The 23,078-nt window shown below is 32.0% G+C and overlaps 1 protein-coding gene across 1 annotated transcript in view; it reads right to left on the bottom strand.

Moving 5' to 3' along the window:
* LOC115882577 (fatty acyl-CoA reductase wat-like) overlaps nt 1-22,695 on the bottom strand; it is a 36,421-nt gene extending 13,726 nt beyond the window's left edge. The window contains exons 1-5 of the mRNA XM_030900766.1: nt 22,611-22,695; nt 16,162-16,395; nt 11,061-11,182; nt 3,947-4,069; nt 1,951-2,222 (exon numbers count right to left, since the gene is read on the bottom strand). Coding sequence (XP_030756626.1) covers nt 1,951-2,222; nt 3,947-4,069; nt 11,061-11,182; nt 16,162-16,378 — 734 coding nt within the window. The 5' untranslated portion in view covers nt 16,379-16,395; nt 22,611-22,695. The remainder of the gene's footprint in view (nt 1-1,950; nt 2,223-3,946; nt 4,070-11,060; nt 11,183-16,161; nt 16,396-22,610) is intronic.
* Nucleotides 22,696-23,078: the final 383 nt, after the last annotated feature.

A 23,078-nucleotide genomic window follows, 5' to 3' on the forward strand; every position in this document is an offset into this window, starting at 1 on the left:
GCAACTTTATCGGTCACCGAGTATAACGGGAGTAGCAAGAGCACAAAGACTGAGATGGCTGGGACACATTGACAGAATGGCTGAAGCAAGAATTCCTAGTATGATAATGAACCGTGAAATAGGTGGAAAGGGAAGGAGGGGTAAACCGAGAATCAGATGGAAAAGGGATGTAGAAGAGAACTTGAGAAGGGTAAGAGTGGATGGGTGGAGAATTAAGGCGAAAGACAGAAACAAATGGAGAAAGATAACCAATCAAGCCATCATCCTTTTAGACTTTTAGAGCTATTATATATAATTTTAACTAGCTAGCTAAACATCTCATCACTGAGTACTATAAACTTTAGTATCCACATGGCCAAAATTATTGCATATAATGATAATTTTATTTTGTTTTGGACCTAATATGGTTCTTTTGATATTCTTGGACATATTGGCTTACTAGACGACTAACTAATATAAAATTAAAAATCTAAGTGGAACTAGGCTGCTATTATAATTTTATTTCATAATGAGTGAAAATCAACAAAAACAAATTTCATTTTAAACGGAAAATATTGAAAACAATTTTAATTATTTCTCACAACTAATAGTCTGTATTGCCTCCTCGAGCCTCAATGCAAGTTGTGAGACGACTTGGCATGCTCTCAATTAAGTTGTCCAGAAGATGTTGAGGAATGGCTTCCCATGTTTCGCGCGCAGCAATTTTCAATTCATTTAAGGTACGGGGGATCATTCCTTTTGGCAATATGGCGTTTTAGCATGTCCCAAGCATGCTCGATCACATTCATACCTGGAGATATCGGTGGGCACCACAGTTTTCTTATACCCTCTTCCTCACAAAATTCGCGAACCGCTAAAATGCGATGGGGAAGAGCATTATCGTCCATGTAAGCAAATTCATCCCCGACTGCCCCTCGAAATGGACGCACAATAGGCTCTAACACGTCTCTAAGATATGAGGCACCTGTCATTGTGCCATCAATAAAATCAAGAGGAGTTCGAGCTCCGTGCATTATACCTGCCCATGCCATAATGCTTCCCTCTTGAAACGGATCACGGGGTTGAGCTGCATTCATGCGTGCTCGTCTTCCAGATGCTCTCCAGATCAAAGTTCGTCGCGAGTCTAACACTAGGCCTATTCGTGTTTCATCACTAAACATGACGAAATTCCAATTAGGTCCATTTTCTCTCATCTCCTCAGCCCATTGTAGTCGCGTAATTTTTGCTGTAAATTAAGCTTCGGAACACGTAGAGGCCTTCTTAATTGTAATCCTCTGTCATGGAGTCTTCTTGCTATGGTCTTTCTTGAAACATTTACTCCTTCAATGCGAGCTAACTCATTTTTAATAGCAGTACTAGAAAGCAGGGGATTGCGTCGTGCAATTAGGGATATTTGACGGTCTTGCACAGCAGTAGTAACTCTCTTTCTACCTCTTCCAGGCCGGTCTGTAACCTCGTATATCTCTCTGATTTTTTTTAATATTTGCACAACATCGCTTTGGTTAACTCCTACAATTTCAGGTATTGCAACTTGCCGGTAGCCCTGTTGAGACAGTGTTACAATTCTGACTCTATTAAACTGTGAAATAATGTTTCTAGGCATTTTAAGGCCAAAACAATGGTCAAATTTCTTCTGAAACGCAAGAGACCACAAATCGAAATGTGCAAGAATTTGTAATAATATTGTTTACCATATCCATTTTAACAAAAAAATTTTATTACAGATTATCAAAGCTATGTATAAAAAAAGATTCTTTAAATTCCTTTCCGTATATTTTTAAATGATATATGCAGTAATTTTGGCCATGTGTGTACAACTAGTATCGAAAAACTAACATCTACAAAACCGTCCTGGCTTTTGTCGAAGCCTTGAGACTGTATGCCGAGTTATAACTCAAGAAAGGGGATATAATTCCTTTTATTTACTTAGGTAAAATTAAAAAAACTTACCCTGGTGTTATTCTAGCTAAAATTGGCTCTGGAGTTTTATCAGTGACCTGAATTAGTAAATCTGGATCCATGACAGGTTGATAGAGTTGTTCGCCTATTCGTTTCATATGGCAGTTTGAATATGCCGTGCTTATATACGTGAACACATCAAAATTTTTACAGCGTTTTGCGATCCTAATGATTTCTCTTGTTCCTTTAATGTTTATATCCACAGCCGTCTTGATTTTCTCATCGAATCGTATGGTTGCAGCTGCATGGTATATAATGTTTACCTAAATTGATAAAATAAAGTGCTATAATAGTGTTTTTCACCTCTATAACTTTTTTATTTTTTCAGATAAAATAACGAGATTTGCTGTATATGTATAAGATATAAATCAGGAACGATTGACGTATTCAGTTCGTTCCGGTCACTTCCTGTTTCGCCGGAAATGACTATAACTTTTGATTTTTAAACGGAACACTCGGTATTTTTTTACTTTATTCGATAGAAAATGACACTCCGAATAGAATAACATATCATATATCAAATTTTGACAGTTTCGTTTAAAATAAAATTGAACATATTTTAAATTTCTATCTAGAGTGCCATGGTTGTGTTAAAAACACCAATTTTTAATCAAGGAGCCTTGGAAAAATAGATTTGATGGTCTAATGTTTTTAGTGTCTCGTCCTGGCCAGTTCAAAGATGACCAAATCGTATTTTTAATCACATCTCAATTTTTTCAAATTGAACGAGGGTAGTTCATTAGCATATTTGGAAAAAGCAATTTTTACGAATAATTTGGTACCACACACTTGGTAATTCGAGTCAAATTGTCGATATGAATCTCATGTGGCAATTTCAAATAATATCAATCAATTTCATATTCGAAAAAGTCAAAAGTTCACATATAATATGTCATTCTATTCAAAGTTGTTTCTATTGAATAAAGTATGTACCGTATGATCGAAAAAAAATGGCGTCCAGTTGGCCGGGAAATGACGGTCGATGACATTTCCCATATAAATTTACATATAAATTGACAGCGATCTTCATTTCATAGCCATCGCTGACGCCGTTTTTTCTCGACCATACGGTATTTATATCCGGTGAAAAAGGAAGTGACCGAAAACAATTGAATATATCAATCAGTCCTAATTTATGTCATACACTAACATACCAAATCTCAATTTTTTATCTGAAAAAATAAAAAAGTTATAGGGGTGAGCCACTTTACAGACGCATCCAGTATACATAATTATTCGATACCCAATAAAATTAAAATACAAAATATACGAGTTTGGTTCAAAAATGTGTTTTTGTGTCACTCTATATATTCTTTTTTTATTTCTTCTTTATGAATATCATTCATTCTAATGAAATCTGATCAAAAAGTTCCATCAAAAATCCCAAATTATTATTATTATACCGGTTTAATTTAAACCAGTTGTCTGAAAAAGTATATTTCCACTGCACTATGAATTATATTGTGTTAAATAAAATGGTATAGATTGAATTTTGTTAATAATAATAATAGTAAACAGAAATATTTTTTTCTCCTGATATTTGTAAATTTTTAATTTTTTCTTTAAAAAAATATGTACAGGGTGTCCCATTTTCCCACAGAATCTACATTCGCCATTGTTTCTTAGCTTCAATCTACTGAGTTGTTCATTAAGAAGACAGTGGCCTGTTAAAAATCCCGTGACAATCCGAAGATTTGTTCTCTGAAATACAGGGTTAATTTGAAATTATTGCATTTTTCTACTCCCCTCGTATCTCGGGTATCTTATAACATATCGAACAAGTAAAAATTAAGCAGAGTTAGTAGATTTTTTACGTAGAATTCAGTGGCGTAACTAGTTCTTTTATTGACAACTCTCGTTCTTGAAATATGATCCAAACTTTTTCCCCCGCATCTTTGTATCTTTACTCATAAACGAGAAACACCGTAAAACTCACGAAAATGGGACACCCTGTTCGTATAGGCCTAAGTTCATTCCACATACATACATTATCGTATATAATTTGTCTAGATTCTTCAGACAATCCTAGATCTTCTTCAGCAAAATCACCACTAAGTGCAACAATTTTTTTTCGGAAATCTGGATAAATTTCTGCCAGCTTATAAAACACCTAAAATTAATATAAATTCTGTTAATTTTATTAATATAGTATCAACATAAAGGAAAGAGGTAGACAAATTTTTTAGAATTTAGAATGAGTGGGAGGGGGGTTAATCACTTCGACCTTACAGATCCATTGTGTCCCCCTTTCTTGAATCATAACTCATCATACAGTCCCAGGGCTTTGACAAAAGCCAGTATCTGGGACGGTTTTATAGAGGGTAGTTCTCCATCTCCAATATCAGTCGTACCAAAATTCATGGCACGAATGGTTGTCGTCTCGGCGCACTCAGTGATGAGGTGTACTGGTGTTTCACCATCTTCCCCACAGAATCTGCATTCGCCGTTTCTTCTTAGTTTCAATCTACTGAGGTGTTCATTGAGGAGACAGTGTCCTGTTAAAACCCCGTGACAATCCGAAGATTGTTCTTACTCAGACCTAGGAAGATCTGTGATTTTTATTGATCATAAGCCCTCAGAAACTTCTTCGAGTGTCCTAGACCATTGCAAGATTTCCATTCCAGGTTGCGGATGGAATCTTCCAAGTTCTTGAGTTCCTCCTTGAGTTGGTTACCACTTGGAAAGCAGAACGGTTCTGGTCCAGTTAGTGGAGTGTTCGCTCCTTTTCTACCTAGATTATTTGCTTTTTCATTGCCTTTTATCCCTTGGTGAGCAGGCACCCAGTGTAGGAGGACTTTGTTTTCTTTGCCTAATTTGTTCAGTTTCTCTATGTATTCTTTGACCAATTTCGAATTGATTGATACTGAGTTGATCGCCTTTAACGCTGCTTGACTATCAGATAAGATGGCTATTTCTTGTTTCCGATAGTTCCTATCTAAGATAAGTTGTACGCATCTCTCGATAGCGTAGATTTCTGCCTGTAGGATACTAGGGTAAGTGCCCATTGGAGAGGTAGACAAAACAAATACACAATAGTTACAGTTAATAATAATAGCTCCCGTATAATAGCGTTTAACCATAGTTAGGAAAAGAGTAGTTGCACTCTCGCAAATATTTTCTGCCAGTTTTTGCAAGCTGGCAGGTTGCAAAGCGTTTCAGTTGAATTCGGTCCGTCGAGCTGTGAGGTTCGAGCGTTGCGTCCGAGCACAGGGACGGATTGACAAAAAATGAGTGCCTTACTATGCGCTGCTATTAATTGTGGAAATAATTCAAAAATTGTTCTTTGAGTCTTTTAGATTTCCATCGGATGTAAATCGGCAAGCTGATAGTAATTATCAGTTAACATTTAATTATATTTGTTTATTTTAGAACCTGAGATATTATGTAATTAATTAAATGTTATTATTTTTTTTAGCATATGTGCAGATTTTAAAAATAGTTTTTTAGATATACAGGTTGTCTCAAATATGCACATGAAAATATTTTTTGGTCAGGGGATTTTCCATAAAATTTTCATTTCAATAATAATTTACGAGGTAATTTATATAAATTGGTTTTTGAAACAATTTTAGAGTAAATATTTTGTACATCTAAAGTCTCCGCAAATTATTCATATTTTTTAATTGAAAGAATTTTATAATAGCATAATCTCTTATAAATTTAGTGGACTGTATTTTTTCATGTTTTTTTTATTTATTTTTTATTATAAGTGGTCATAATATATAACAATATTTTCAAAATATTATAGACAAAATATTGAGTTTATATTTGAGGGAAGAAAAGTGCCACACCTAGCTTTAAACCACCGTAAATATACAGGGTGGCCCATTAGTGCGAGGAAGTCCAATATTGTCGTCGTTGTCGAAGATGTGAAAAAAGTTTTATTCATATGTTTCAAGGTTTATAAAGGGGTGTATCTTAAAATATTTTGTTATATACAGGGTGTCACAAAAAAAGTTATGGTAAAGTTAGTTTGATTTTTTTTATTATTTTACATCATTCTATATACATTATTCTATATTGGGTATTTTTTTATGGCGTCACCAAAATCGCAATATTTAAAATGGTATATCTCAATTTTTTTAAATGCGACATTCTGTATATTATTTTTCTGTCAGATGCAGAATTAAAAAGTGAACATTTTTTTATTAATTTAAAGTATTTCTAAATTTTTACCGCTGTCGCAGATATTCGCAATATTATATTACATATGGCTCTTTCAACAGTAAATTTTTTTCAAAGCCACCTAATATGATCTTTGTCTGTCTTGTCAAAAATGTTCACCTTTTAATTCTACATCTGAAAGAAAAATAATATACAAGGTGTTGCATTTAAAAAAAATGAGATACAACATTTTTTAAATATTACGATTTTGGTGACGCCATAAAAAATATCCTGTATACGATAAAGTAAATTTTTCTACACGAATTTATTCCGATATCCTTCATGTTTAAAAAAACATAGCAAAGTATTAATAAAGTTATATTCACTCTAGTTTTTTACCCCTTTTCGTATATAATGTTTTTAACCAAAGTTTTAGTAAATAAGAAATAGATTGGCAACACCGAAGTGTGCTTTAAATAAAGACAGTGTACTATAGCATAATTTTATGTCGAATCCAGTTATCTACAGAAAATTAAACTTGCTTTAAATAAAAAAAAAGTCGTAGAAAATCTCTGAAATAGATAATAATATAAAAATATGTCATTATATATTTTTTCCGCATTTCTTCCCATCAGAAATTTTTCAGATACAGAAGAATTGTTATCTTACACGAAATGTGAAAATATTCTGTTTTCAAGCAAGTTTTTACTCGATGGCCATTTTTTTTACTTTATTTTATTGTGAACTCATATTTTCCTAAATACATATCTGTGAAACTATGGCGAGTGCCACGTCTATACTTTGCCTAGTTAATAGACCATGACTATACAGCTACGTCGTCGGCTACGGAGGCGAGAACAAGGTTATATAAAGTGGCAGAAAAAGAACAAAGGATTTGACAAGGAGTAAAACTACTAGTTTCCTTATACTATGGTTTAACGCCTTGGGAGTAGCAAGGTACAGCTTGCCATACTAGAGCCGTTTGGTATACATGGAAGGTAATGTGGCTAGGACTACGCTTCAACCGCCTATTATTACCTCAGGATTGTGAATCCCAAGTACTCATTTAAGGCTGAGTCGACCTAGGTACCCAAACTATTTTTATGTTAATAAAAATAGTCGGCTGATGAAATGCCGGGTGTGGGATTCGAACCCACTACCTTGAGATTGGTAGACGAGATGTCTCCTGTACCTCTACGCACCGGGCACCTATAGAATACTTACAGTTCATACTAAATAAACTTTTAGTCACGTGATTAACCTTTCCGGGACCGTGCGGGGTATTTTAGGTACCCCAGATGCGTTTTTTCTTTAATAACTTTTACAATTTTTATTTCTCACTTTTTTCCTATTAGGTAATCCTAGAATATATATTACAAAACCCTTTGTTAACAAAAATAGCCAAATCATTTTTTTATTCTCGGCGAAAAACTGAAATTTACTGCCCGGGGTACCACCGTTACCCCGCACGGCCTGCAATGATTCGAAGTCCTACACGCACTATTCATGTTTTTTTTTGTGTTGGTGACTTTGTATGAAGACGTAAACAAGTTCTATATTCAGTTTAGTGTTGGTATTTACTGTGATGTAGTAAGTTAGTGTGTATATTTATTGGAAAATGGCGCAAAAGGAATATACTGATGATGGATTCCCCAAAAAAAAAATTCCTGCCGAATTTGCTTCGAGAGCTGCGAAGAGCAATCCTTCATCACAAGGACTTGTACCTAAGTACTTCTAAACGTTCTAAGAAGTAAATAAAATAGTAACAAGTTTCACAAAACTGTAAAAACAGCAATAAAATGATTTCTTGCCAAAAGCACAGTTTCTATAAATCCTGCTAAAGAGATTCAACCTAATTCAAACCGAAGATGCGGCTTTTGCGCCAGATCACGTAAGAGAAAAACAAAAATATTATGTAATACATCCAAAAACCCCATTTTTAATATTCTCGGTAAAGAATGTGTAAAAATGTGTACCAAAATAATGTGTAGAAAACTAATAAAAAAAGAGTTGAGTTTTAAAATTAAATGTTTTTTATATTAAACAAATACAAAATATTTAAATTATTGACGTTTTATTATTAAACTTTACAAATAATTACTAATAAATTACCTGAGTGACAAAATATTAATCGTTTTTGAAATATTTCAGTGGTGTATCGTCACGGCATATAAATCACACGGCAGGCCGACTCGCTTTGGCGGGAACGCTACGCGCATACCCTTGCGCACGCCGCCATTATGGGTGCCAGCGACAGAAATTAACCAGTGTCGTAGTCAGTCGTAGTCTTTGTCATCGACAACATACAGTTACGGCAGCTTTGAGTCAGTAGCGTGCGGCTTAATTTATTTCATTCTTTTCTTTAGTGATATATTTTGTTTTTTTTAGTTTTATTTTTGTTTATTGTGTGATATATTTGGTTTTTGTAGTTTAGTAGTACAATGAAAGTCCGAAATTCTTTTAGTTTTAATACTCAGTCATTGTCTACGGCATTCAAAGTAATTTTTATTATTAGGTATCCTGCAAAATGACAAACAAGATTCATTTCTAAATTAATGTTTTTCTGATTATCCGTATCTATTTTTAATTTTTATGGATAGCTCATGACAATTCAGAGAGAAAAGAAAAGAGGTCTCGTTTTTTATAAGGTCTGCCGTTTTTAATAAGATGTTTGCCAGATCATTTTGGCAATTTTCAGTACCCGTATTTAATATTCGGACACAAAGTTTTTTAAATGTTCTTCTAAACTGGATGAATTTATCCTGGATGGGAATAATGATAGGTTTACAAGATATTGGAATTACAAGATAAAGTTGTACCAGATTTTTATGAGTGCAACTGTACACTCAAATCTCGCGACAAGCTTTTATATAATATAAAATTGTGTAATGACGTTATAAGTTCATAATAAAAGTTTTTTAATGTATTTAAATAAAAGCTTGTTTTTAAAAAGTTTTTTTCTTAAATTTATTTTTTACTTTTTAAGTTATGCTGGTTTCTCAGTGCCACACACTTAAACTCAATTCTTTTTCTTAAATAACTACCTATGGGCATCCTAATAATACGTGTATCAATTTTCATAAAAAAGGAGAACTTAAAAAAACGACAGCTGTCAAATTTGACACTTCAAATGTGAGACAAATAAAATGAAAACCGACTATGGGGTAGGGAGCATCCAATATATCGATTTTTATCAAAATCGGACAACTTTGAGATTTTTTTGACAGCTGTCAAATTTGACGGCTCAAATTTTTTTACCGGCTTGGCTTTTAAAAATATAGCCAAACATTTATATTTAAATCCATCAGTTACTTTTCTTCCTTTAGCTGATTTGTTAATTTGTGCAATTTGAATATTAACAAAATTTGCTATGTCCATTGATGGACATAATTTGTACGTAGCCTCTTTAGATTGTTCAATAGATAATTTATTGGGTATTTCTTTAATTCATGTTTGTAACTCCTGGCATGTTTTTTAATTTTAATTGTCTATTCTCTAAAGTTAAATGTTTAATTGTTTTTTTCATTTTTACTTTTTGAGGAGTATGCGCGGTTACCGATTCATTTGTTTAGATCAAAGTATTGTGTAAATAAAATTCAGTTTCAGCCAATTACAGCATTTTTTTAATACGACCCTGTCTATCAATAGTTTATTTTCTGGGAATTTTTTTGATACGTTTTAATCCGGCCCTGACTCGGCACCCATAATGGTGTTTTCAAGGTGAAATTTTATAGAAATTTTAAACAATGGGATCTGGGCAGAGTTAGCCTGCCGTGTGATTTATATGCCGTGGTATAGTAGTTACCCCACACGGCCTGAAACGTAAGGGCAGAGCATTTTTTTTCGAAATTTTATCTCGTTTTTTAAACCTGCAATTTCAAAACAATCGTTTTTTAAATTCACCCTTTCAGTGCCCCTAACTCCCTTAATATGCATTTTCCTATATTTATAGGAACTTTTTTTGCTATTTTTAGGAGTACTATCACCCCCTGATTTTTTTACACCCCATTTCTCTTCTAAACTGGATGAATTTATCCTGGATGGGAATAATGATAGGTTTACAAGATATTGGAATTACAAGATAAAGTTGTACCAGATTTTTATGAGTGCAACTGTACACTCAAATCTCGCGACAAGCTTTTATATAATATAAAATTGTGTAATGACGTTATAAGTTCATAATAAAAGTTTTAAAGAAAAAGTTTTTTAATGTATTTAAATAAAAGCTTGTTTTTAAAAAGTTTTTTTCTTAAATTTATTTTTTACTTTTTAAGTTATGCTGGTTTCTCAGTGACACACACTTAAACTCAATTCTTTTTCTTAAATAACTACCTATGGGCATCCTAATAATACGTGTATCGATTCTCATAAAAAAGGAGAACTTAAAAAAACGACAGCTGTCAAATTTGACACTTCAAATGTGAGACAAATAAAATGAAAACCGACTATGGGGTAGGGAGCATCCAATATATCGATTTTTATCAAAATCGGACAACTTTTTTGACAGCTGTCAAATTTGACGGCTCAAATTTTTTTTACCGGCTTGGCTTTTAAAAATATAGCCAAACATTTATATTTAAATTCATCAGTTACTTTTCTTCCTTTAGCTGAATTGTTAATTTGTGCAATTTGAATATTAACAAGATTTGCTATGTCCATTGATGGACATAATTTGTACGTAGCCTCTTTAGATTGTTCAATAGATAATTTATTGGGTATTTCTTTAATTCATGTTTGTAACACCTGGCAATTTAATTGTCTATTCTCTAAAGTTAAATGTTTAATTGTTTTTTTCATTTTTACTTTTTAAGGAGTATGCGCGGTTACCGATTCATTTGTTTAGATCAAAGTATTGTGTAAATAAAATTTCCCTTTCAGTGCCCCTAACTCCCTTAATATGCATTTTCCGCCGTATATTTATAGGAACTTTTTTTACTATTTTTAGGAGTACTATCACCCCCTGATTTTTTTACACCATTTCAATTTTATTAACTTACCCAGTTATCCAAAAATTCCTTAGTTCGAACTTGGAAGTCTTTTCCTTTTTTCTGTCTTATAATTATGTAAACTTTACCAATATCTTTGCATGATCTTATTAGTTTTTCGACTAATAGTTTTCCTAAAATTTAAAATTTAATTATAATTAAAACTATTTTGTATTTGAAAATTCAAACGTTATTTGTATAATGTTTTGTATTCTCTTTTGTTTGTTTGTTTGTTTACTTTACATTTTTATTTGCAATTTCATATTGTGTATTTAAAAGACAGAATTGTTTAAGGTCTCTAAAAAACATCAATTAGTTTAAAACATCAATTTTATGTATGTTGAGCTTTGTCATTTAATACTATTAAAATAAATCATCAAAAATTATTTAAAGAAACACACACAAAATTGCGTCATTTAGCACAAACAATTGAATAATCAATTTGTTTGATACTAACTTATTATATGCAAATTATCAAAACAAGTTTCAATTATTTTTCTAGCAATTTCTAACAATTCATATTGTCACAGCATAATAAGTTTAAAAAGTATGCCATTGGAATAGCAGGAAGCTATACAGAGGCGCAAAAATAACAGAGGTTATTGCCCTCGTATAAGGTTTTTTATTTACTTCTTTAGTATTCATTCATTCATTTATTCTATTTATTCCAAAAAAAAAAGATTATATTGACTGAAAATTTATGCATAAAAACTTCATAATTTATACATAAAAAATTATAAAGGTTCAGGCAATAGCAGGGTTGCCACCTTTTCCATTTCAAAAATCGGGACTGCACTGGTGCAACCTTTTTTCTTAAATGTAAAATTTTATGTGCCCATCGGATTTTGGAACAATATTTTATGCCTTTTTGCAAAAATTTATAAATAATTATGTAAAAATAAAAAATGAAAAGTTGAAAACAAAATTAGTAAACAATCAATTAAATCTAAAACAACTAGAACAAAACCTAAACAAAATCAAAAGTTTCAGCTGTATAATCGGTATAATTGGCTTTATTAGTTCATTTAATTATTTTTAAATGAACATTTTTTGCCACTGCACTGCAAGAAAATCTACAAAATAAAATAATTATTTTTTGTAAACACTTCTGCGTTAAACCTAAACGGACGCTGCTTGTCAGAAATTATGTTTATAGTAATACAAATTTGCCTAAAAAAATGCTTAACGTTTCGAAAAGTTATCTCTTTCCGTCGTCGGAAGCAAAAAAAATACAAAGAATAAAGAAAAAAACTATTTAAAATATTTCAATTCAACTATTCGAGAACACTTTACTTTTTTAAAACAGATACGTCTACAAAAACCGTTGAAGTTCTGTTAAAATGACATTTTTAACTTGATATTTAAACTTCAAAATTAAAAATTACTCCCTGATAACAATTACTTAATAAGGTAAAACCAAAAAGCCCCAAACTTTCTGTATGATTATTTTTAAATTTTACGTATGTTATGTTTATTTATCTTGTATCTATTGTTCTTTAAAATCAAAGAAGCGATTGCTATACATTACTAACATCCACAGATGCATGAGCAATACATTTATTTTTATTAGATTGAATTAAAAAAGCCTCTTTTATTTTTCTTTTAGAGGCTATCGCTTCTTTCATTATAATTTTGGCGTTATTAAAATTTATTCTGTGCCCTGTGTCCCAAGAATGCTGACAAATCTTAGATTTGTGAAAATCTACCTTTCTTAAATAATCTTTATGTTCTTTAATTCTGACATTTAAGGGTCTAGATGTTTCACCAATGTAAAATTTATCGCATTCACACATATTTGGTATATTACATTTTTTGTTTGTTGGTCTGTATTCATTGGTTTTAATAACGCCAAAATTTTAAATGAAATATGAAGTTTTTTGAATATTTGAAATTTTCAATTGTCGCTTTACTTAATATACTCCCTTGATATTTTTTTTTATTTTTCATCTCTTTTTTTGGTTTATTAAGAGCACTAATACTCCATTTATAGTTATTTTTTATTCCTTGAAGGATAATTGAAGAAGAAATATTTCGTTTATATTATTGATGTGTCACTAAATAAACCCTTGTATAAAATTTTATACTGCTAGATGTTATAGTAATGCATTTTCGTACAGAAAACTTTCATTCCCTATTCTACTCTCTAAGAAATTTCATAAAATCGCTTTATCCAAATAATTAACTCATGTCTTTTAAATGATTCTTTGTGCCAATTTTTATGTGTATAATCCAGAGGTCACCAAGTTTTATATAAATTTTTACTAACTTTACCCATTTGGTTGATGAAAGAAATCTCTTGATTTCAGAAATCTCTTCTAATTCTTTTTTTAGGATTTCATTCTTCTAGACCACATAGTAAGGAATTTTCATACAACAAATTGTTCCGACATAATTTTACTCTCTAAGAGGATGAATTTCCTAAAATCGCTTTGTGTAGCTACTTCACTAATGTCGTTTAAACGAATCTTTGTTCTAATATTTATGTATCTAAAGCTGGCTGTATGAACTGATCCCTAAATTATCTAAAAACTTGATATATAATCTAACTGACAAACCACTGACAATGACAACATAATTTATTTCTGGAGGTATTGTGTGTAGGTGCTTTTCAGGTATGTTTTAATATTTAGTCGATTTACACAAAGAAATAGTCATTCAACAATTTAAAGATACTTCATAACAAATCTAGACATATATACCTTTCATTTAAAAAAACGCGTTTCGCTAGCTACTGTAATTTTGGAGTTACGATTTTTAAAATTTTTAACCCCCTTACCAACCCCCCACCGCCACCAAAAACTAATAGCCAGATTCTCGGGTGCCACAGTATTTTTGTGCCAAATTTGGTTAAAATCGGTTCACCGGTTTTTGAGTTATCGTGTTACAGACGGACAGACGGACAGACAGAGAGACAGACAGACAGACAGCATGAAAATATTATGTATTTAGGTCATTTATGACCCAAATAACTCATTTTGAGTGAAATTAAAAAAACTTTTTTTGCCGATCCTATAGCCTACCATACCTATTGGTATGGTCGTAAAATTTAAAAATAATCATACTGAAAGTTTGGGGCTTTTTGGTTTTACCTTATTAAGTAATTGTTATCAGGTAGTAATTGTTAATTTTGTTTATTTAAGTTAAGTTTAAATATCAAGTTAAAAATGTCATTTTAACAGAACGTCAACGGTTTCTTGTAGAGACATAATAAGCCGGAGTCTCATGCATCCGAAATCCGATGACACGACGATCCGACGGTGCTCCTATTGGTCGAAATATTTTGACAACAATTTTTATCCGATAATTTTAACTAATCATCCGACGTCGTATAAAGTTAAATTTTGTTTAACTTTTGTACGATATCGTGTGTTTTTTAACCTCACTTTTTTGAAAACATTTGTTTTTTAAAAACAAGTTTAGTGGGAAGTGGGCAATTTCGGGATATTTGGCGAGGAAGTTATTTTTTATAAGTGTTTCTCCAATAAAACATGACATGAATCTCTATTCAGCGCAGCAGAAAAATGTTAAAACTGTCAAATTTCGGAACGAACTTTCGGATGTATGTGACAGGCTTTTTTTATTTCACACGATAACTTCAAATTTCGGATGTCGTACAATCGGATTTCGGATGCATGAGACTCCGGCTTAGACAAACAAATAAAAAGAGACTGGCAAATTAAATGGCAAAGAGAGGGACAACGTTCCCGTAGCGCAACTCAGAACGCAAAATTTCGTTCTATTTATGTTGATCTGCGCATTGCATCTATTGGGCCCACTATCTCATTCTAATATAACAAGAGAGAAAGAAGCAGCCATATAAAACGTAATTTCTAAATAGAAATTAGAACAATCGCTTTTCGATTTCGTTATCATGACAACCAAGATGATAACATCATGACAATTCGTCATATTTGTTAATTTTTTTTGGTGATTTACCTTTTTTTCTAAACTTCCGTTTTATTGACTTATGAATATGGATAGGGAACAAATTCTTTTGTTCCAGATAGGTATTTATATTTTGTTACTTATAATTTTAGGTTTTACTATTTGTTATTTTATTTGCTGCAGGAGCCAGTATCATCTATTTTTTATATGTATTGGTACCCCCTTTCTCTGATAGATATGTTAAAGACACCCGGTAAAATAAAAGTAAGTAGTTATATTTATCATCTTATTAAGAAAAAAGTAGAAGTAGTAGTGTCAAAAATATTTCGAACCTCTCTTAACATAACAAATTAATACAATTAATTTTTTTCATTTTTTGGGTAGAGTTTATAGCTGGTTTATAGTAACCAGAAACTTTATTAATATACCTATTTTACTTTTGTTTTAGGATTAAAACTGGACTTGAAAATGGTTCAGGATCATGATTCTCGTAAAGTCTTCTTTGCTTGGATATTCACTTTGTTATTGCAATTAGGCAGTTTTTTCAAAAATGAGATTTTTAATGCCCTTTAAAAAAATTGGCCGATCGTTTCCTGCAACAGTCAGTTCTTCTGCATTTAAAATTGGTAGGTGGGTGGAATAAACACTGTTATTTTTTGTTATTATACTATATAGAGTTTATTTATTTTTATGTATAAATAAATATGTTTATAAAACAGTACAATTTTTGCTTTTTTTTATAATTTCCCTTATAATAGTAGTATTCTTTCGTTCTGAAAGAAACTGCAAATTTTCACTTAAACTGATTTATTCCCTACACCACGTAGCGTAGCTAGATATTCTGTGATAGGGTGTTCCATTAGAAAAAACAAAACTTTGATTTGTAACTTTTTTTGAAAACATCCTGTATAATTCTATATATTTTTATAAAATGCTTTCAACTAACCTACATATGGTGCCCAAATTTCATTTCTATATAAACTACCGTTCTCCTTGGAGCTTCCGCGGCGTATGAGAGGCGCCACCCTGTACAGGAAATTTGGTGATTTTTCACGATATCTAGAATTTTTTTGTAAAGTTGAAGGAATATGAAGGTTTTTTAAGGCTCCGATGAAGAAATTCGCTCGAAAATTTCTGGCAACACTGGTGGGGACAAACACAGTAGGCCTTACTAGGCCTTTTAATATTCAGAAAAAAATACCAAGTATTCTAAATTTCGTGTACATACCAAGAAATCCTGTGCCTCCTGTAACTAAAACATTCTTTCCCTTTAGAAACTGAGAAATTTCACTACTATTTTCTTCAACTCTTACATCGTTTTCACGCAAGTACAAATGTACAGGGTAGTAGTAGTCATCAAAGGTATAATCTCCATTCTTAATTTCTTCAAATTTTTTTGGTATCTTCTTTCTCAAAATCATCGGAATGTTAGTCTCGTCGTCCATGTTAGTTATCAGTCAATCTGAAGCAAAATACATTACATATAATAGTCGTTATGTAATATAGGATAATACATAATACCACAAGATTGGAATAGCACCAACATAATTCAAATTCATAAGAAAGGCAGCAAAGAGCTGTAAGCTATCAGTAACATACAAGATATTCACAAAAATAATAAACAACAAAATACAAGACACGCTAAAGGCTGCACAACCACAAAAACAAGCAGGCTTTAGATGCGGCTTCAGCACGATTACATACACTAAGAGAAACTATCAGCCGAACAAAAGCATACGAACTTCCACTAGCCATTGCCTTATAGACTTTGAGACGGCTTTAGAATAGAAGGCAATAATAGAAGCCCTAGCGAAACAAGGTATTGACAGGCCTCATATAGAAACTCTCGCCAATATGTACAAAGAAGCCAAAGCAAGAGTAATGATATACGAAACAACCCCAAAGAGTTCCCAACTGGCAAAGCAGTACGACAGGGAGACACGATATCCCCAAAACTGTTTACAGCAACATTAGAAGAAATCTTCCGTCAACTGGACTGGACCAACAAAGGATTAAAAATAGACCAAGAATATCTTAACTTGGATTGCATCATTTCTGGCCCATTTGCATCTAAAGCTAATACTGAAAAATATCTATATTTCTAGCCCCAAGTACATGCTAATACTTAAAAATATCTGGAATCTAAAGGTTCTTTGACAGAATCGTTTAGTTCTCAGGGCCGGATCTACCTATGGGCTGTTTGGGCTGCAGCCCAGGGCCCCAACGTTACAAGGGGCCCCCAGGCCCCGCTAAAAACAATAGACCCATAGGTGGGAACTGTTGAATCGTGAAATAAAATTAAAATTCAGGTTAAAAAATTTTAGCCAGACCAGATGGCCTTGCCACTATGATGCTGTCATAGCCTTAAAAATAATTATGATGACATTATGAAAATTTTCAAAAGTTTCAGCGAAAATGAGGTTGAGAAAGTTGATTTCCGGAAAGAGGCACGAAATTCATTCAATAAAATGGCGAAACTCGAGACTGCAATTTTCATTTTCTTTTGGGAAGAAGTTTTGGACAGATTTCATTTAGTTAATAAAAAAATACAGAGCCCTGGTTTAGACATTTGTGAAGGCAACAAGTTAATTGTGTCTTTAAAAGACTTTGTGAGCAACATACGACACCAATCAGATCAAATGCTACAGGAATACGACGAGAAAGCTAAAAAATTAAGTACTAGTGTAGTAATAGACTACAATTACATAAACAAGAGACGCATTATCCCAAAATTTTCAGATAAGTCTACAGGTGAATTCTCAGTATACAGCACAGAAAGATTTAGAGAGACACGTTAAAAGTTGCTTTGGATAAGCTGATTATGGATATAAATAAAAGGAGACAAATCTATGAGACATATAGCAAAAAATTCAAATTTTTAATGGATTTGCAAGACAAAAATATCGAAAACATAGATTTGGAAATTGCACGTAGACGAGCATTTAGTGAACGAGTGCATTCAATTAAAATCGTACTTACTCCAATCTAAGTCTAAGTCTTACACCTCTTGCAGTGACATTTTTATGCTCATGTATTACTCAGCCCTGGGCTGAAACTACTTAGGGGCCTACATAAGTACTCAACTAACAGCCATATCAAAAAACTGTTTCTATAATGATATATTATTATTCTTCTTCTTTACGTACCGTCTCTTTCGTGGAGGTTGGCGATCACATTGACAAAATCTTTACGATTCTCGGCTTTCCTTATGAGTTCTTCAAAAGTTAGGTGAGTCCAGTTTCTGATGTTACTCAACCAAGATAGTTTCTTCCTGCCGAGACCTCTTTCCTTCAATCTTACCCTTAACTATCAATTGTAAGACGTGGTATTTTTAATTTCTCAATATATGCCCTAAGTATGATGTTTTTCTTAATTTTATTATATTGAGCAATTCTCTTTCTCTGCCTATTCTGCTGTAGACTTCGGAATTTGTGAGATATGTGGATTTAAGCAACATAAATGTTACTTAAATCTACGCAAGTAGTAGTTGTACGAAAGGCGACCTAATTGCTGTAGCAGCAATCTCTTCCAGGCAAACTTTGGGTGAGAGAGAAACCGAAATAGTGATATTATATAAGAATTTAAAAAAACAATAAAACAATTTTATTTATTTACTTATTATGAATTAGTAATAGAAATTGATAGGTTGTAGTCACAGAAATTGACAGTTATTTGGTCATCACATTCCAAGTCTTTTGTTAGATCACAATTTATGGAAAGAAGCGATAAGTTATTTAGTCGATGGTTCGACATTGTTGTCCTATATTTATTTTCTCCATATACATCTTGGAGAAGGAGCGTTCTGCTTCACAGCTAGTGATTGGCAATCTTAAAAAAATCTTTAAAATGGTATAGCAGTTAGGGAACACGTTAATAAGTTTATTTTCATACATGAGCATAAAAATGTCACTGCAAGAGGTGTAAGACTCAGACATAGATTGGAGTAAGTACGATTTTAATTGAATGAGAGGTCTCGGCAGGAAGAAACTATCTTGGTTGAGAAACATCAGAAACTGGACTCACCTAACTTTTGAAGAACTCATAAGGAAAGCCGAGTATCGTGAAGATTTTGTCAATGTGATCGCCAACCTCCACGAAAGAGACCGCACGTAAGGAAGAAGAATAATAATATATCATTATAGAAACAGTTTTTTGATATGGCTATTAGTTGAGTACTTATGTAGGCCTCTAAGTAGTTTCAGCCCAGGGCCCCACAAATTCACGATCCGCCCCTGTTAGTTCTGGAAGTCTTTCAGAAGATACCACTCTACATGTTTTGGAAACTGATTATACCCAAGAAAATAATATAGTTTCTAAAATACAAAAACAATGGTTAAAGTAAAAAATTCGTGATGAACTCTGGAGCACTCTAAACTGCATTAGTCTGTTTAATAACATTATTTTTAGCACATCAATTTTACTCACAAATTCTACTGCAAACTTCGAGGCAAACTCGATTTCGGGATCGACTTTAATATGCAAAATAACCTGCTTTTGTAAAAAGCAAGTAACTTTACAAATAAAATATCATCCTTCTACAAAAAACAAAAAAAAACAAGAGTTACAAAGGCACGCTGGGTAAGCTCAAATGTTCAAACACACTTGATAAAGCAAATAAATACAAATACATTTTTTATACCAAAAATTAGTAATAATCAAAGTTTTAAATCCGAGGTAAGCAATAATTCTTCAAATACCTCTGAGGCACAACCAAAAATAACTTCATTTCTAAAAAAGCCTTCTACCGAGCCTTTTACGGAAAATACCGAGGAAATTACAGAGGCATGCCAACCCTCATGTAGAAAACTTGTACCCCCTAATCTATGTGAAGCTCCCTGTAATCAAAGAAATCCTAATGTAAAAATACTAGACTGCGTAATTATCCCCCAACTAAACGAGCCTCGGAACTACCTTTATCAGCCGTCACTTTAGCCATACCATCCACAAGCAATAATAATTCTCCGATGTTACTCCCTTACTACCATTATCAGCTGCCGCTTCAACCTTACCGTCAACAAGCAATAATTCAATTTGGAAGTCTACAAAATACAGCCGCTCGCAAAGGAATAAAAGAAAAATTGAAAAGTTTCAGTATAATCAACCTCTTATAACCAACTTTATTTCGATATTAGAGAAAATAAATTCTACTCTTAAGGAAAATGGAGAAATATCGAAAGCTCTTAAGGAAACGATGATGGTTTGTCTAAATGAACCCGATAATGAAACTGATGAGAATAAGCCAGAATCAATGCCAGCAAACAAATTTTTAAACATGTTGTTTAAGACAGACTTTGGTACTAATTTGGTATTTTTGGTTCTAATTTGGTATTTTTTTGGAAATAATTTGGTATTTTTGGTACTTTTTTCCCAAAATTGGTATTTATTGTACACCATTTTTGGCAGCGGTTTGCCCCTCGGAAAAGACGTTTTAAGAAATAACATAACACTGGGAATAGTAGAAGAATATACAGGGTCCGGCAATAGTGCGTCGGGCATCTGTAGCTCCTAGAATAGTATGTACCAGGATGTATTTCAGGAAAATATTTTAACTTCTATAGAGTGGCTCAAAAAACTGTGAGTGTACCTGGATGATTTTTTTTAAATGAAACACCCTGTATATTATTGCATTTTTGGCTTCCTTTCAGATCACTTTGCATAACCCTAAGATATGAATAAATATATTTCGATAGTTTCAGAGATATTAAAAAATAAATTAAAAATATATATTTGTCAGCCCTTCTTAAAAAAATTATTAAAAATACAAGAACTGTACTGAAATCAAAACTATATGAGGTATTTACTATAGATGGTCTGTTCTTACTTTGCTATAAATATGGTAATCGTAAATCATACAGGATGTTCAATATTCAACGCCAAACTTTCTAAAATATAAAATAATTTTTCTTTGTTTTTTTAAATAGAACAAAAAAAGATGAACATTTTTTGTATTTAGAGTATTTCAAAATTTTTAACGGTTTCGCAGATACACGCAGTATTATTTCATATGACGCTTTCAATGGTAAAATACCAGAGAAAAATCATTGGGTGGCTTTGATAAAAATTTACTGTGGAAAATGCCATATGAAATATAAAACCGCAAATATCTGCGAAACCGTTAAAAAATTTTGAAATACTCTAAATAAAAAAAAATGTTCATTTTTTAATTCTCCATCTATTGAAAAAAATAATATACAGGGTGTTCCATTTTAAAAACGAAGACGAGAAAAATTATTTTATATTTTAGAAAGTTTGGCGTAGAATTTTGAACATCCTGTATAATTTAAGATTTTCATATTTATAGCAAAGTAAGTACAGACCATCTAAAGTAAATACTTAGTGTAGTTTTGATTTCAGAACAGTTCTTGTATTTCTAATATTTTTTTAGAAGAAGGGCTGAAAAATATATATTTTTGATTTATTTTTTAATATCTCTGAAACTATCGAAACGTATTTATTCATATCTTAGGGCTATGTAAAGTGATCTGAAGGGAAGCCAAAAATGCAATAATATACAGGGTGTTCCATTTATCGGGGTTTCTGGTTTATGAGTAGAGATAAAGATGCCGTTTTCACATCATTGTTCTACTTATTATGAAACTCAATATGCTACGCACAGATTTATCCTAGCCTTAGTTCTTAGTTCAAAGTTATTTCTTATTTCTTTCTTTTACTTTTTATTTTTTAATTAGTAGAAATTTTTGCATTTTTTGATAACCTTTGAATCTCGATTATCTTATAACTTATCGAAAAGTTGAAAAGGATCAGTGATGGATGGTGGGTAAGTACCCAATTTGTAGATAAATAAAATCTGGGTATATGTATATACCTACCTGTAGATTTAGATGAACATCCTAATTTTAATAAAAGGAGTTTCCGACGACTGCATAGTAAATACCCAGTATAATACCGGGAATAGAAATATACCAATATAAGTTGAAATTAAACCAAACCAAAGTGTTGTAAAATCCATTTCAATGTATATGTCTCTTTACAAAAATTGTGATGACTGTATCGATATGTTTATGTTATGTGTGTGGATGCCAATGTTGGATATTGGATTATTTTCTTCGCTGAGAATGGAAATGATAAAATTGTAAAAAGAAAACAATAAAAATTAAAATAAAAACTAAAATAAAACGGCCGAAATCTACGTTCAAGCAATAAATTTTGATAAAGACCCTACCAGGTCGAAACGTCAATGACTTCCACTCACACTTTTTTGAGCCACCCTATAGAAGTTAAAATATTTTCCTGAAATACATCCTGGTACATACTTAAGATATGCAATTAAACAAAATTGTCAAGTTTTTTATTCTAGGAACTACAGATGCCCGACGCACTATTGCCGGACCCTGTATATTTGAGACAACTAATACACAGCTCGGGATCTCTACTGTCAGAAATCAAATGAAGAATTGAGCTAGCATGAAGTACTTATGGAAGAAACTCAGTCATATTGAAATCTAGAAAGCTACTTTATCATAAGAAGAAAACATTCTACCAATGTGTACTACCAGTCATGACCTATGCATACGAAACGGGCATTTAATTAATTATTCTACCAACTTGTGTCTAATATTCTTGGACATACTGTATATAAAATGGCACTGTAGGTATATAATAATATAAATTATAGAGATACGATACTTATTAAGAAACTGATACTATTTAACTTACAAGAAAAATCCAGTTTACAATTACTTTTCACTTGTATAACTGTACACAGACTGTCTTTTGATTGAGGCTTAGAATTCTGAAATTCAAAACAAATGCTAATACAAAACCAGATTAGCATAAACCATTTTTTTAAAATTCAAATCAGAAAAATTCGGTATAATGCTATTATAAGCCTTTTTATAGTTTTTGACATTAATAGATTTTAAAATGAAGTAATTAATTTAATTATTAATATTTTAATTAATTAATTATTATTTTATTTTTAAATAAATTATTTATTATTACTTAAGCGTCTTTAACTGACGAATCATTTATTATATTAATAGTTTTGAAAAAAGAATCTTTCGTAACTAAATTGTACCCAAACAAATAAAAAGCATTATCATCAAAAATGTACAGGGTTGGTCAAATTCGACGCTTTTAAATGGAAACGCCCTTTTCTATAGGAGATAGACAAAAACTAATAAA

This window comes from Sitophilus oryzae, unplaced genomic scaffold (assembly GCF_002938485.1).
Source record: "Sitophilus oryzae breed Bouriz unplaced genomic scaffold, Soryzae_2.0 scaffold_1789_pilon_pilon, whole genome shotgun sequence".
Classification (NCBI taxonomy): Eukaryota; Metazoa; Arthropoda; class Insecta; order Coleoptera; family Curculionidae; genus Sitophilus; species Sitophilus oryzae.